The sequence below is a fragment of the Platalea leucorodia genome (assembly GCF_965183815.1).
Source record: "Platalea leucorodia genome assembly, chromosome: Z".
Classification (NCBI taxonomy): domain Eukaryota; kingdom Metazoa; phylum Chordata; class Aves; order Pelecaniformes; family Threskiornithidae; genus Platalea; species Platalea leucorodia.
Window position 1 is genome coordinate 9,831,913 of NC_138858.1, and position 16,598 is coordinate 9,848,510.

Consider the following 16,598-nt stretch of genomic DNA (forward strand, 5'->3'; position numbering starts at 1 on the left):
CATAGAGTGAATAGGAAGACAAAAGAAAAAGAGGAGATGAACTTTGTGGATTGCTGTACCATCAGATGCTTATTTGACAGTTAATGGGCTGAAGGTTTCCTATTACCTGCTTTTATACTTTAGCACTGTAGGTGTGATTACACTGCCTAACTTTATACTAGGTGCTAACCTAGTACAAGATATGTGTATTTAAAGTTGAAGGGCTAAAGGCGAAAGGCTAAGCACAGCAAAACCTGAGAGAAGTATTGGCATCATCCTAAACACAGCTGCCACAGTGCTGTTGGACTACATGGGCTCCTCTGGAGTGTTTTCCACAGAGATCCCCAGCAAGTTGCGTATCACAAGCAAGAACATAGGCATCACCCATTCTCAGAGAAAAAAGTTCTTGTTTGGAACTCAAAATGATCACAGAATGGATGGCAGACAAAAATACAAAAGAATGGAAATGAAATGTTTACAAAGGCTAAAAGCCTAACAAACAGCTCAATGTCCAACAATGTATTTTACAAAAAAAAAAAAAAAGCATCAGCAGGATAAAAAACAATTGCTGATGCCGATGATGTCAGAAGTATTGCTACCTGCTTCCTGAATAGAATTAAAAATGCATGCCCTCCTTCACAGGCTCCTGAGAAGTAAGATCTGTCTGTGCAGTTTTGTTAGTAAGGAACCACTGAGAGGGCAGAATCGGGCCAACTTCTGGATACTCTGCGCTGATGACTTTACTTCTAGCCCTATTATAAGCCTTTAAGACTCTTCCAGCAAAAGAAAAGATCAAGGGCCCAACCTATAAAAAAAGCATAGTCTTAGGCAGGATAGACTCTGGAGATCTGCAGATGGAAGCTACTAAAAGAGAATAGCAGGTAAGAACATTACGTAGAGCACTTGCGTAAGTAGCCTTCGTTTCCAGGGTATAATCTGCTATAGGTAGGGATGCAAATCAGGTACCTAGCTATCAGAAAAAAATCTCAAGCAACCATGTTTTCAAGTCTCTGGGCATATGCATCTGGGAAACATTTTACCACTTAATTTAACACATACCTCTAGTCAACATTTTGTGTTTTTAAACGGCATATATAATTATAGGTCTTCTATAAACAGCTCAAATCAGATGGGCTGCCTTTACAGACTTGAGAAAGCACTTATTGACCAAATACATCATCTGTAATGTCCTTTTCAATCATCAAAAGCCACTGTGAAAATTTGAAAGGCTGTATCTATAGTGACTGCAATTATTTTACTGTTCAAGAAACGGGTCAGAAAACAGAAGAGCATCTTAACTTTTTCCTTAGCAAAGGCATGGGTTCCTATGATTCCTACTCCATTATAACACGGTCAATTAACTTCACCCATTTTATTGACCCAAAACTTGGGGGTTTTCCCCATGTATTTCCCCATGTATTTCCCCATGGCAATCCATGTATTAAGGGAAGGACTCAGGAAGCCAATCACAAAACACTATTCAACACTGTATAATGCAAGACAACACACTTAAAGTTGCCTTTCTAGTAAAAAAGAAAAGATGTTTTAAAGATGTCATTAAAAAAGGAGATGGGAGAAAAGAGCTTACCTTCTGCTTCTTTTCCTTGGCAGCACTGAGTTCAGAAAGGGAGAGCGATAGTTTTTCCTGCTGCTCTGCTAGGTACTTCTGATAAAGGCTCAAAAGTTCCTGGCATTCTCTGTATTGCTGCTGCAGAGGTGAGACATCAGAAGTTAAGGGAAAAATACTCTTTAGCAATTAGTTAGAGTCAAATATATGCCAACTTACTCTGTGTAAATCTGATTTACATTCATAACAGTTCAATTTAAAAACAGATACTGTGTGTTTGAGTACTGCCTAATGATGATAAATCTGCCTAGAAATGAATGTTCAAGTACAACCTTCTTGCTACTCAGAGAGTGGAATAAGAAGAATTGCATGAAGTACTTTTATCATTGGAAAAGGGACAACAGCAGGAGGCAGGTGATCACATTGCTTCAGTTGGAACAATTACAACCCTCTGATTTGTATTCAGCAAAGCCAGACACTACCAATGTTTATTATAAATAAATAAATAGCCAGCCAAGTAAGTAAATAGTCCATTTTTAAGCACAGGCATGGATTCACAAGCCCACATACCCAAATCCAAATCTCTTTGCTTGAGCACCAACGGCTCCAAAACCCCCAGCCACAGATGCAGCACTACAGGCCTTTCAGAGACTAGCAATGATTTTTGGACAGCAATCTGGAGAAGCAGCAACTGTGGTGTTTGCAAGGATACTAGCAAGCAACAGTGTCCTGCCTTGCTTGCAGCATTGAAATTCCAACAGGAGATAAATCTGCTCTTCACCTGTCATTGTGTAATTCCCTCCCTTGCTCATGTAGCATGGTAAACCATTTATGCTTCCCTTTCTCCCCCCTCACTTTTAATTATGCATGCAGATGGGATAAGGGCTCGCTGTCCAAAGAGATTACTCTGAATAAATACTTTAATAACAAGTCACCGCAATTAAGGCAGGGAACAAAAACTTCTTCAATCTATAAAATGGTGTTGAGTTACAGATTTCCTTAACATTTTTATGATCTAATCATTGCTTCTGGGCAAATTCATGTTGCAATCATTTTTGCCAATCATGGCTGCATAAATAACTCTCTGCTTTGTTATTCCCTGTTATGACCCTGAGGTTTTTTGTTTTTTTTTTCTTTCCTTCTTCTTCTTCTTGTTCTTTTGGGGGAGGCAAGGCCTTGCAAGGGTTTGTTTGTTTGTTTTTCTTTCCTTTAAATAAAAGGCTACACAGAGAAGAAGCAAAACATTTTAGGAAGGAATGGGAGCTTATTAAACCCCAATGTTTAAATCAATCAGGAGAGCTTCTAGAATACCTTTGCTCAGCACCTGGAAATATGGGAGGATACAAACAATGGTCTAAACAAGCTAATTGCTTTCCAGAGCCAGCCTGCCTGAAGCCTGAGCCGTTTTACATTTCAGTTCATTTCGTCAGAGAGCACCAAAAGGCTGAAGTGATTTGTGGTGGTCTCAGGAGTCTCTGCCAGCTATGATGTATATAAAAGGAATTTTTTATTCCGGTTGTAACCATAGGCAGTAATGTTTATAGTAGGTGAACATATTAGCCTGGACGCAGGGCATGAATTTTACTTTAGCAAAAGCCAGTTCATTTATACAGCCTAAGAGTTAAATGTCAGTATTTGAAGACAAATTATAGGGAAATTCATTTAAACCCATGTTATGTGGCAGAATATAAAAACAGACAGTCCTATCTTTATCAATTTTTTACAGCCCTCTTAATTCAGTTTGCTTCCAGCAACCCCTTCCCCACAAAGCAGATTTTACCCTCTGCTCCCTCCAGCTAGCGCACTGCTGGCACAAGGAATAAGTACCCTAAGTGGCCTCGGGGCACACAACTGATGGCCATGCACCTACCCTCACTCTTGCCACAGTGTTAATATCAGTCCTGCTGGAAATCTAGGCAAGATTGCCCTCACTCCCAAGCTTAGCACATACATGGTGTGAGTGTACCATAAAAGAGATGCCCAAATTGTGTTTTACAGACTGCAGAGCCCTGGCTGTGTACATGATGCCACCACCTCTTGCTTGCAGCTGCCAAATGTATTTAAAATACAGCTTAAAACATTACATGAAAAATTAACATTAGGAAAGCATGCAAGCAAATCCTGATTATCCAAGGGTCAGTTACGTGATCATGAGTGGGAAGGGCAATAGTTAACGTGAGCTTGAATGGCAGCACAGATATCCCTGAAATTCTTCTAAGATTCAGTCAGCACTATAACCATTAAAACTTCCTGTATTAGAAGATTAAAACCTCATTCATTCACACAATCGCTCCACATTAAGCAACACATTGTTACAGCCACCGTAGCCTAAGAGTCCAAAGCCTTGCTTTGCTTACTAAGTAAGTAAACATGAAGCTTCAAATAGGAAAAAAAATATATAAACGTTCATTTGTTTAAGACACATGCACAATAGCTCTAAGTACAATAATTCTCCATAATGTGCTGGTACATTTACTGCAGAATATGTTCTTAAGAAAAAAAAAGCCTTAATATTAGATCTTACTCTTCCGTTCTATTGAACTTTCGCAAAAAGAAGCAAGATGATCTCTTTTTTTCCCCTACAAATTAGCCAGGCAATATACCACACTGCCACAAAAATATTTAAGTCATTAGGATATAACAAGGGCACACATGTACTATGGCAATACAGTCTCTAGACAAATACATAGGCAGTGATAAATATTTTCAGAATCTGCTTTAAAAAAAAAAAATGTTATAAGGGTGAAAAAAACCTATAGGACAACAAGTACTACAGATTTGCATTCCACAAAAAGAGTAATGTGCCTAAATGCTCACATCAGATATTTCTTTATGTGTTCAGGAGCACAAATATTGGATTTACAAGATGTTAGTTACCTGAGAGAAGTGGTACTTGGCATTTCACTGAACGGTAGTTTTATTTCCAAGAAATATGCATTTGAATGTATCTGAGTAATACATTTTATGCAGTTTGTTAGTAAAGTATTAAGGATGTACAGACACACACACACACAAAATAAAAAACCCAAGATCAGAAATGCAAAGGTTAAGATTTCAACAGCCACATTTACATGTCATACTGCAAGTACTATATATTTTATAGAATAAATCAGTTAATTTCATCATTGAATGTAAGTCACAGAATTAAGAGTTCATTTATGGCTCTTAAGAGATAATAACCTCAGTGGATATAGAGTTGGTTTTGAGAAGAGGGACTGCTAGCATGCAGCGGTGTCACGCTTACAGAGGCCAGGAATAGATTTCCAGGGAGAGAGATATTAGGCAGGGAACAAAGAGCTTTTTCTTGGGGGTGAGGTTTCATGAGAAGGCACAGCCAACCTAATGCTGAGCTGCTGCCAAAGACACGCTCCTGCTCACCCCACAGAGTCTCACTCCCTCCATCTGCACCAGCTCTTCAGCTCTCCCAAACTTCTCACCCCGAGAGCTCAGCAAACTGAACCAGCAATGCAAAGGGTCAGTTCAGCACAAGAGCTGGCACAAAGCAAGCAGAGGGAACAGGCAGCTGGGAGAGGGGCCCACCTCTTCCAGCAGCAGCGACCCGTCTGGTAGGCTCCATCCACCTTACAAAGTCTCAACCCTACTCTCCCTCCAGCTCCACTCTTAAGCCTCAGGCTTTTAAGTCTGCTCTATGACTACACCAACTACTCCCAGCTTACTCATTGCTGAAATATTTTTAGCCCTCTCAAGTTGAAGTAGGACAGGCAGCTACAGTTCCTTGCTTCCCCAGAATGTGGGGGGGGTGGAAAAAGGTGGGAGAAAAAGTGCCAATCTCTAGCATACCCACTGACCTCCTGTGCTGTTCCCAGTACACTGTTTCCACTGCCTCTTTGACTGTAAGTGAAGACCAGCTTAAAATCTGAAGTGTTTTGGTTTAGAGCATCCAGTGACTTCGTAGAAAGCTTTTGAGTTCTACACATCAGCCTCCACATCCTTCTGTGAGCAATGTTCACGCGACAGCAGTTCAAACACCCACTGGTCTCTTCATCTAGAGTCGAGGTTTTCAAAATGTTGTCAATACCAGGCCACTCTGCAAGGGCTGTTTGCTGAAGTTCTGCCTTTCTCAAATCACTTCTTGTAAGGGGAGGGGGAAGGGGAAGTAGAGGACTTTTTCTTTAGAGAGAAGTTTTTTTAGCCTGTATCATTCAAGGAGAATTGTTTGGTTTTACCTCCCTTTATCTTAAAGAAAAAAAAAAAAAAACTAAAGCAGCCTCCAATCATGGGAATTTGAGGCTGGAAAGTTTTCTAGAAACTATTATCAAGGGAGAACACAACTAATGATATTTTTTTGGCAATCAAACTAATAACAAAGGCCTTGTATTTTCAGAGTAGTTGTGACAACTCCCTTGCCTAGTGACTCCTTCCTCAATAGCTTCTCACAAGCATTTTTGGGACAGACATAAGCTCTGTTCCCTTTTTACATGTGGAAAAACTGTGGCACAGGGAGCCTTTGGGCATGTCTGTGCACACAGGTGCAACCCAGCAGTCCTACACTCCACAAGCCAGCTCCAGGACACAAGTCTTGTAGCTGTAGGGTAAATTAGCACAGCTCAGGCACTGTACGAACAGACCAGATTCATCTTGCACCTGATTAGCTCAGAGTACAAGTTTGTCTGCGTTCACCCATGCAGACAAGCCCTAAGAGACTTCCCAAGCATCGAACAAGATACCCAGGGATGACCGATTCCCACAGTCCCTGACTGTAGCTCCAACTTGGACAGTCCTTTCATTCAAGGCTGCATACTCTGATCCATGTCCAGAAGAGAACACAAGAGCTAAATCTCCATCTTCAGCAACAAGATGCTCCAGTCCCATCAGCCCCCATATAGAATGGAAGATTCTCTAGAGACTCAGAGCTATTACAGATATGCAAAGATGAATAAAGCAAGCAAAGGAAGGAAGAAGTCAAACAGGCACAAGTTAGATTTAAATTTAAATAAGATAGCAATAACTTACACTTTGCAGTAGAGATACAAGAAACCTTCAGGGATATGATTTCACCACGTGATGAACAAAGCTTTTTGACATCTGCAATCATGATCTAGTAGCCACAAAACTTTTTTTTTTTTAATCCCTGCTTAAGGACATGCATCTAGAAAGCTGACTAGTTATCATCATATTGGCAGTTTCAGCAAAGACAGAACTCTCTTCACGGCCTCAGGTAGTCCCTTTAAGACAAAGGCTGTGAAAAAACTAGGCAGAGAAGGAGACGCTGAGGAAGTACCACTGACACTAAGTTGCTGAAGCTAGGTTGAGCACTGAAAGAGAGGTCTTCAGTCTCCAAAGGAAAATCTATTCAGGTAAGTTGCAGGCAGAGCTGAGCTTGTCTGCCTGCCCTCCAACTAGGCGTGTATAAGCCAGACCTGTTCAAGGAGCCGTGCACAGCCACAGTAGCACAGCATCAAGCACTTCATGACTGATCTAATTTACCTTGCTTTTATGTTTTTGTGTTTGTTTTTTTTAGTTTGGCTGCACCGTACACCATTTCCAGAATGCAGCTGGACTGTGTCTGGCAACTTGAACAATGTCAAAGCAAGCTCACATCTGTTGAATAGACACATCTCTGCATCTACAACTTTGGCACCTTGTACTACTATGGCATCCCGCTGCACTGTTACTCAGTGGCCCAAAAGTGCCTTAAAATGCTGCTGCAAGAGTAAGAAAGCATTTCACCAAATTCAAGTGAAGGCTAAGACCCAACATAGCTGAGTCTCCAAATAATACTACACCTGTATCTACAATAAGGCTTAAGCTACATTTAAATGTTCATAATACAAGGGAACAGAATTTGCAGAGTCTGCAGAGCCCCAAAGGCCCACGACAGCCTTGTGGCAAACTCCACTACAAGTGCACTCAGTTTGAAGTGCGCCCACATTTTTCCATGCATCACCCAAGCATATATTTTTCAGTATTTTGACACAAGGCAATGAGGTTTATTTTCTACCTTAATATTCTGCATATCAATAGGAGAAAGATACCGTGCCTTTTGGGAAAGAAGCAATATGTATGTCATTCTGATTTTCACCTGCAGGCTCTCTTCTTCCCAACCAAAGAAAGGATTAAAATAATGCAGCTTCAACTACTTACATATGAAAAGTCATATGAATAAAAATAAACTGCTGGTATTAATGAATTAACATCTAAAAGGAACAGTTTAAAATATAAACTAAGATATTCTAAGCTCTTTCCTTTAGCATTAAACAATTACATACTTCATTGGAAGCTGACCCACATTTAATTTTAAAATACAACTTGTGTTTAATACATATACAGTGCTGCACTTTGATAACCTCATCTCAGAAAAGCAACAACAGGACTGCATTTCAGAAATCAAACTATGCAGGCACAGATCAATGTCAACCCTAACATGTTTCTTCAGCCTTTAAAATTAAGAGAAATAAAATAAGTAGCTTGAACCTATGTGAATCATTGTTCTGTGAAAGGGTAAAGACTAGTAACTTCTATGAAGGTTTATTATCTAAACTCTGAAGATGCTGCAAAGACTGAAGGTAATAAAATGTTTTATGAACAACTTCACTTCGCTCGTTCTTATATAACTGACTTTATGTGGACTCCTTGGCACAGTGATGCTAAGAACCTGTAGGGAACTTTCTGCACATACACTTTTCAATGTATTAAAAAAATCATCTGGTGCGGGTCTCAACCTTATGAGCTTTCAATTCAAAACACAATTTCTTTCTGATCCAAAATCCTCAGAAAATACATTTCTGAAAACACTATAAAGAAGCAAGTCACGTACAATAAGATAGAGTGATCTCCAATCTGAAGCCCAACAGTTACATTTTAATTTACACTTGAATATTTTAATGTTGTTATCCAGTCAGTAAATTAACTCAAGATGCAAGAATAAAAAGGGAAGATGCATAGGGAAAAAGGTCACAAGGTCCACAAAAGTTAAGAACTTCACTTCTGTTTGAAGCATCAGCATTATGTTGTTGAATGCCACAGCTCTCATATAAAGGAATTGCTTAATACATTCCCATTCTGTTTGAAGGGAAATTAAATTTACATTCTTTGGGAATATGGTATTGTAATTAGTTCATGACTTGATTACACTTTGAAGTAAGCCAAGACTGCATATGGCGCATACAAATTAGTTAAGTTATGGTTACCTACCTAAAGAAAAGCTACAGAGTTAAGAACAAAGTTAGGGACAAAGCCCGGGCAGTCCTTTGGAGCTTTCACGAAGCATATGTAAAACATCAAATTCAAATCTAGTCTCTGGACTTACTGATGTCAGGTGGGAACAGAAATAAAAAACGCATTTTCCTAAACAGCCGAATGAGTTACATTAAAAAAATAATCTTTCCATCTCCACCCATACCACCTCTAGGGCAAGTGTTAAAATTGATCCTAAAAAAAGGCAATACAAGATACAAGATTTCCTACCCTGGTTAAATTCTCCAGGATGATTTATTCCTAGTACTCGTAATTTTTTTAATTTCTTTTATAGACAGACTGAGTTTTGTATCCTCTACCAAGATGTTCTGTTCCACCCAGATGATGAAATTCCCAAGTTCGCTTTAAACATATTTAAAAATACTGAGATGTACAATATAAATATAGTGCACCTAAAATTGGCCAAACAAAAAGATAGCCAGTATGATTTAAAGTGAGCAAGGAAAGCATTTAAACCTAAACCTAATTCCCAACATAACACATGAACTCAGAGAAGTCTCTATCATACTTTCAAAATGCAAAAGCAGTTTAGGATACAGGATTTGATCCTATGTATTGAAAATCCTTTCCACAGGATATGCCAATCAAACTGGACAGCTTATCGCCATGTTCTCTGGTTCAAAGGTGGGTAAGGACAAAAATATCACACGCCATCATATGCCAGCAGATGTGCCCAGATCAATAAATGCAAATACCATCTCAGAGCTTGCACTTTCCATTCCAAGTGGAAAACACATCTCCAGCCTTATCTTCATTAATACAAACAAAAGGATACTTACAAGCAAAGAAAAAAAAAAAAAAAACAAAGGTTTATTCTGCAGCCTGGCTGTGCTAACAACTTTCCTCTAGTGAAAAGGAGGAAAGAATGCAACACACAAAAGGCAAGTTATGCCACTACACACACTGGTGAAAACAGGCATTTTCATCATAATGAACACAAGGAATCTGATGACAGAAAAACTAAGAACCTGAATACACAAAATACAGACCCCACAGATCAACTAACAGGCATAGGTCCTGGCACAGGCCGTAAAAATTTTTTACTTTTGTCTTAAGCATCGTGACGGCAGGAGATTTTCCTTCACTGTCAAGAAAGAGTTTTCTCAGAACATACTGACTCCTTTCAGAGGAGCTCTGCCAACGTCTATAGCGACTTTCAGGATTTAAAGATTTCTTTTGGCATTTGCTTACACGGCACAGCTACCCAGCCTCTTCCATGGGAAACTGTTAAGGAACTTGTTACTTATGTATTTGTCTATCAGCTGGTAAATGTATGATCCTTTTTTATGGAAAAAAGGAGCCTGGAGATTCAGCCATATACAATTTCTGTTCAAAACAGTCCCAGCATCTGAGAACAACACCACACATTTCATCATGTACGACAGAAAATAATCTCAACCTGGGCCGTGTGAGAATGTGAAGCCAAAAGTAGGTATTGCACCTATCACCATCCACACAAAAAGAGTGCTATTTTTTCGTTTTACATATTTAGAGTGCGAAATTAAACAAATAAAAGGAACACTGCATAATTTAGCTTTCATTTTCTATCAAATTGCTCATAATTGTAACCATAAAATGATAATATTCTACCATATGTGCATCTGCAAAGCCGCCAAAAGCACTGGTCAGCCCCTGCGACAAGAAAAATGGACCTGTCGCTCCACCTAGTGACCTTGCTGGATATTACCGCTCTCCTAACTGAACTTGCAGAGCGCTTGTCAAATTTTGAGGTTAATTTTGTTACGGAGAGGCATCTAACACATCACTTTGAAACCTGAAAATCCACCGTGCAATCCTCCTGCTACCCTTCTTCCTCAAATTACCCTCCCCTCCATCCACACAGGCAGTCACAGCTTTACGTAAAATACCCATCGCTGGAAATACTTGCTCTTTTAGTTGCAGGCCTTTGTGAGAACTAACAAATCTTTCACAGTAGTCACCGTTACTGTTTACACAAAGCCATTTGTCATATCAGTACTACTCGATATTAAAACAGCCATGTTCTTTACGCATTTGACAACAGAGCTCCTGGCAGAAGCCCGAGGAGAGGTAAGGTGCCTTTAGCCTGTATGGGAACTGAGGTATCTGAGAAAGGATGCTCAGCCTGTTATGCTTATACAAAGTAAGAGCAACTATTTAACAGGATAAAAGTGAGCTCGGAGTCAGATGCGTGGAGGAAAGGGAATGAAGAGGGAAACGAGAAATGGAATGTAAAACCTGAACTTACCGAGAGCAGAGCTACAGCACCTCCATCTCAATTGAAGAACATGCATAGTAAATCAAAAAGGTGTCTGCTTTGCAGGGAATGAGAATGTAAGATCACAAAACATCAACTCGTTTTATAACTAAGCTAATCAGGTTTGGTCTTGGTTACTATCAGAACGGGGATCACCTGAGAATACACAGTGGTGCCTGTCTTGTTGCTTCCTCGCAGGAAACAATCAATCATCACTCTTAATTTTATATACTTGATGTCTCTCACTGAACCTTTTCCTTACAGCCCTCAAATGGGAATAATGCTGACAGAGAAAACCAGACTCTCCTTCAGCCAAGCTCCCACCACTCTCAGAACGAGAGATTCCTCGTTCGGGTCCATACAGGAAAGGAAACTTGGCCGCTACGGGGAATTCTTTTGTTTGCGGCTTCCTCACGTGGTTGCCTCTCTGTATCAGTCTGCATCAGGCTTGGGTATTTCAACTTTCTTTTTTCACCCTTTTCAACTAAAACATAATCAGACAGGAGGACACAGATTTTAATCTGACTATCTGCAAATGGTGCAAGTGGCGAGATGAAAAATCTGTAAATGGTGCTGGACCAGAATAGAAAAAAAAAAAATAAAATACCAGCGAGCCAAGAAATCTTGCCCTTCTTGTGGAACTGCCTTCAGTGTTATAGCTAGAACGGCACAGAATGTAAAAATTGCAGATCATTCTAGATAATTCAATTTTTTCTTATAAAACTATTGCTATTTTGACAGTCTTTCTAACCTTGTTAGAGCACAATCTGTTTGCACGCTGTTGATGAGAGAAATGCAATGCTCCTTTTCCTAAAAGGCAGCTGAGGTCAAATCAAACTTCATACAAGCGCGCTAATACTAATTTTAAAGGAGGTGTCCCCAAACCCAAAAAAGGAAAGTACTCCATTCAGAATGCTGCAAAGATTCTTTTCCATTACGTGCTGTATACATCTCTAATCAGATAAGTATTTCAGAATGACATTAAAGGCCTCAAAGTTGGTCCTTTCATGTAAAAACTGGCCTTAAACATGCCAAACTGAAAAGCACTGGTTTCACTGAACTGAAGCCAGTGAAGAAAAGATTTAATAACAGCCTCATTATAAGGTTCATTGTTGTAGGACTATTTAATATACAAGATTAACACATCTTATCTGCCACTTTCACTGAAACCTATTATACCCCTCATTAATACATGCACATTTCTACATCATTTACAGCACTAAGGTCTCAAACAGTATCGTCTGAAACAGGGTGTGATCTGCTGCTCTTTCTGGTGGTAGGCTCTTTTTGCAATAACAGTACCCAAAAATAACCCTCATGGTTCAAAATGGAAGACATAGGTAAAGTAAACAGGGCTGTTTAAAATGGAGAGAAATTAAAAATAAAAATAATTTCTTTTGCCAACACTTCAGATTTCATTTCTTGACTTTAGTTCCTTCACATCCAGACCAAAAGGTGACACATCCACATATTGTAAGACAGAAAAATTCTACCTTTCCAACCTAATGATATTCTTTCCTCCTGACAAATTGATATGTAGAAGTAGATTTAGTGAACCACAGCTCCTCAAATTAACAGGCATTTTAAAATTCTTCACATCTGGATCATCGGAGAAGAAAAGGAAGCTGTATGGTACAAACAGTACAACACTGTCCCAGATTACATACATTTGTGTCTGTAGGTATACCAGGACAGACGAGAACAATGTACCTGAATTTATATGAAGAGGAGGGAATCAGATAAGGGAAAAAATACATTTTCATGTTCTCAGTAGACCAAAGGGACCAGGTTGGCCCTTATTCTTGCACAAACAAAAGAACTGTTGCGAGCCAGACAAATAAAGGACTCATTAAGACAGAAAATTTCTATTGGAAGCATTTCAGGACAGAGAATATGCATTTGTCCAGCAACTGGACAGATTCAGGTGTTTACAAGCTCTTCTGTACTTCTGCCCACCAGGTTCCAGACAAAGAAATGGAGGAGATTTTTCACAGAGTTCCTATAAGCTGTGGAACTGCTCTCCACAGGAGGCTGTAAACATTTAAAGTTCACATGGACTCAGATAAACAAATTCATAACAACAAAAAAAATCCATCCAGTGCTGTCAAACACAGAGAAACATTCTCACTGCATTTCTTAGTTACAGGTTTCTGGACATGGGGAGACTTTTGGGAGCAAGTATGACTATTTGCTTAACCTGTCCTTATTATACTTTGCCACATGCTTGTGGCCACTGTCAGCATTAAAACACCAAACTTGGTCATTCGACATGATACAGACATTTTATGTTCTCATCATACTACAATTAACAGGTTAAATATATTAAAACTTAAGTATAGTGAAGATACCTCTTTGCCAACCATCTGAAGAGAATGGCTACCACTCGTAAATTGTTGGAAAGCATGTTAACAAAATTCCCTTTCCCTCACACTTGACTTTCTGAAGCTACCCTATGCCAACAAGAAGGTTTCCAAATCAAATGGTTAATATTTATTGAAGAGGAAGAAAATGAATGACCTGGAAGGATTCTGCTGGGAAGTATTGATAGCAAAGACTTACTAGGAGCTAAACTTACAGCTCCTGGGATTTTTCTACTATTCTTTGAGACAAAGATGCTTAGTCTGGCTGATTAGTTTTGTATTAGAAAAAGGGTCTTGCCAGGACAGGCCCATTCCCAGAGTGACACTGACCCATTCACATTTATTTTTGTCCTTTTGGAAATTTACATGCCTTCAGGTAGAAACAAGTTTCATGTGGCTCTGGAAGTGCTATGTCCTGTAAGAAAAACACTCATCTCATCCCTATATCCTCACATTTATTACCACAAAAGAATAGCTGGCATTCTGGAGGCCTTCTTGGCTTCTTACATGGAGCATGCCCAGATACGCAGCTGGATGTGCATAAACCAAGGAAGTCTAATGTATTGGTGAGGAAGAGAGAGAACCTCTTCTCCATATCTATGACTTCTTTTCCCCATTACAGTTTTCCATTCCTCTTAGAGAAACATTGGTAAGTGTTAGCCTTGAGGGTATCAGTGCTGGAGGGCCGTTACTCCAGAAGACAGGAATTCCGAAAGCTAAACTCAGAAGTGCTCATCGGAAGAAAAAATAGCTGAGAAGGGTTTGCATAAAGACAGTTACTGGCAGCAAGAAAATGATACTTTCAGATATCCTCCTCTCACAGGATTAATATTTGAGTAAGCAAATAGTTCTTCAGCAAATTCTTTACTTATTGCAATACAGTCAGAATCACAGTCAAATGCCGACATGCATACAGCCACTCTCCATAAAAACAAAACCAGAAAATTCTATGATCCAGTGGGTCTGGAGATAATGCAGCACACCACAGATGCTTAGAACAGCTTAGTTAAGCCAGGTACTGAAAAGGCCTTCTTGTAAAATACATTCCCATGATTATAATAAATTTCTGAGCCATCAGACTGAAGACACTATAAGGAAATGAGGAAAAATATTCAATACTAAAAGATTTTATACAATAGGGGCCTATAAAAATCAGAGAAATTAGGGGTATTTTCCAGACCAACAGGTCAAGGTAAGCCGACATCAAGCTCTATGGCAACGCCTGTTTCTTGCCAACAAGTAGGAAAGGAAAATTAGTGTATGTGAACACCTTGCAAGGGCCCCAGACTAGAAGTGACTGGCTCTCAAAGAGAGGACCATAAATAAAAATAAATAAATACATCTGGAGAGCTACCGTCCTCGCAGAAGTTCAAAACACAAGGCAGGAAACTGTTCAGTGAACAGTTCAGTGAACCGGAATACAAGATCCTACAGGTCTCAAGTGATACTTCTGCCAAGTCCAAGGTGCAGAAGCATGAACATTCAGTGAGGTGTTCTCACTGATAAACATCGTGGAGACCATGGAGGAGTAATAGCCCCCAAAGAATTAACATATGAAGTGCAGGATTAATTTAGAAGCCAAGATGGCAGCAGAGCTGCTTAGTATCTCTCCTTAATTTCAACAGATAGAAGAAACACCCATACCTTTCCCATCTCAAATGGAAACTTACTCCTGTGCTAATAGCTAGGAAGCTTCATCATTGCAGTATCTGAACAGCTTACAGGTATCAATGGACTTACTGTCATCATCCTTCTATGTTCACTCTATAAGGAAGGTCACATTTCATAAAGGGGAAGGCAAGCTACAGGGAAGGTACGTGATTTACATAAATTCACAGAAGTCTGTGCAGTGCAAGGGAGAGAATTCACGTCTTGGATCTCAGAGTGCTTCCACAACAGCTTGCAATGCTATTATTTCAGGACCATTTTCTGAACTGTTGTGTGTGCCCTGTAATGGCAATGCAGCTTTGTGGTCAGTCTCCATAGCAGTCTGATCTCTAGCTAAACGAGAAAAAAAAAGGAATGCGCACTTTCCTCTTTTTTTTGACAGTTTTCACCAGTAAGAGATTTCATATATTCTTGCCTTCCCCTTCCAAGGATTAAGGTGAGAGAGAACTGAAGCAAGATGGGGGCAAAAATTAAAGCAGTAACTGTACCATAACACGTCTGCCTCTGAAGTGAGAAGGAACAGACAGCACCAAAACATCTTCAGATCTGACAGGTTGCTCTGCTACCAATCTGCACTAGCAGGTGAGACGTGTCACTCCATGACAAGTATCAGAAATAAAGGAGCTTAATGCAACTGCAAGTGTTTTAAATGATTTCTCTCTATCGTGCAACAGGAGACGACAGGCAGTTCTAACAAAACGTGTGGAGATTTTTCTCCCCTGAGCTGCAAAGCTTTAAAATTAGCACTTTGTGTGTGCTTGTTCTTTTAATGTCTGCATTTATTAAGGAGCAAAACAACCATGCATCTGAAATGCCAGAGAAATATGGATCCATAAATAATGCCACATTCCTATTCGCACCTAATCTAAATATTTATGTAGTAATTTACCAGCAAAAGATGCAAACTATTCTTTAAATGTTACGTTGTATTAAAGGTTAACCACATGACATGTTTTATTATGAGGCTCTGAAATATGTTTAAGACAAGTTTTCATTTTCAGTGGAAGTTCTGGTGTTGAAATGGATGGACAGAGGCAAGGAAGTCTAGTCACCTCTCAAAGATGAATGCTGAAGTTCAGACTTCTTCAATATTTTTTCAGTCTACATAGCCATAGGCCATGCAACTCAGCAGCATACTGATTGAGAGAGGAAGGGCCACCTTCTTCACAGCTAGAACTAGAAATAGATCTATTAGTGAGGCTTGGTTCTTACAGCAAGACTGATGATGCTGAGTTTCACTTAGAAAACCAGCCGCTACTGAAATCAGCACCAAATCAAAAAGGCTGTGTGCACACCCCTAAGAGGAATGTTAAATATAACAGCAGAACTGCCCCCAGTATAAATACATGCCCTCGGATCTCATAACCTAAGTGCTAGGTGTAGCCTCATCTTGTCAGTGATGCAATGCTTCTCTGCCCAGTACCTTACGCAGAAATTCATGATCCACTTCACACTCAGTCCTACAAAATCCAGCTTCTCTTTTACTTCATATCCTGCTACAGTCATCATCACATATTTATGGTCTTAACTGTTCCTTTTGGTTCCTCCTTGAGCTCTCACCTTCATGCCT

The 16,598-nt window shown here is 39.6% G+C and overlaps 1 protein-coding gene across 3 annotated transcripts in view; it reads right to left on the minus strand.

Moving 5' to 3' along the window:
* The window catches only part of KIAA1328, a 177,230-nt gene that overhangs the window by 103,701 nt on the left and 56,931 nt on the right, over positions 1-16,598 (minus strand). For all 3 annotated transcript variants that reach the window (XM_082335359.1, XM_082335358.1, XM_082335360.1), the window contains one exon: positions 1,568-1,695. In XM_082335359.1, the coding sequence (XP_082191485.1) occupies positions 1,568-1,695 (128 nt within the window). The remainder of the gene's footprint in view (positions 1-1,567; positions 1,696-16,598) is intronic.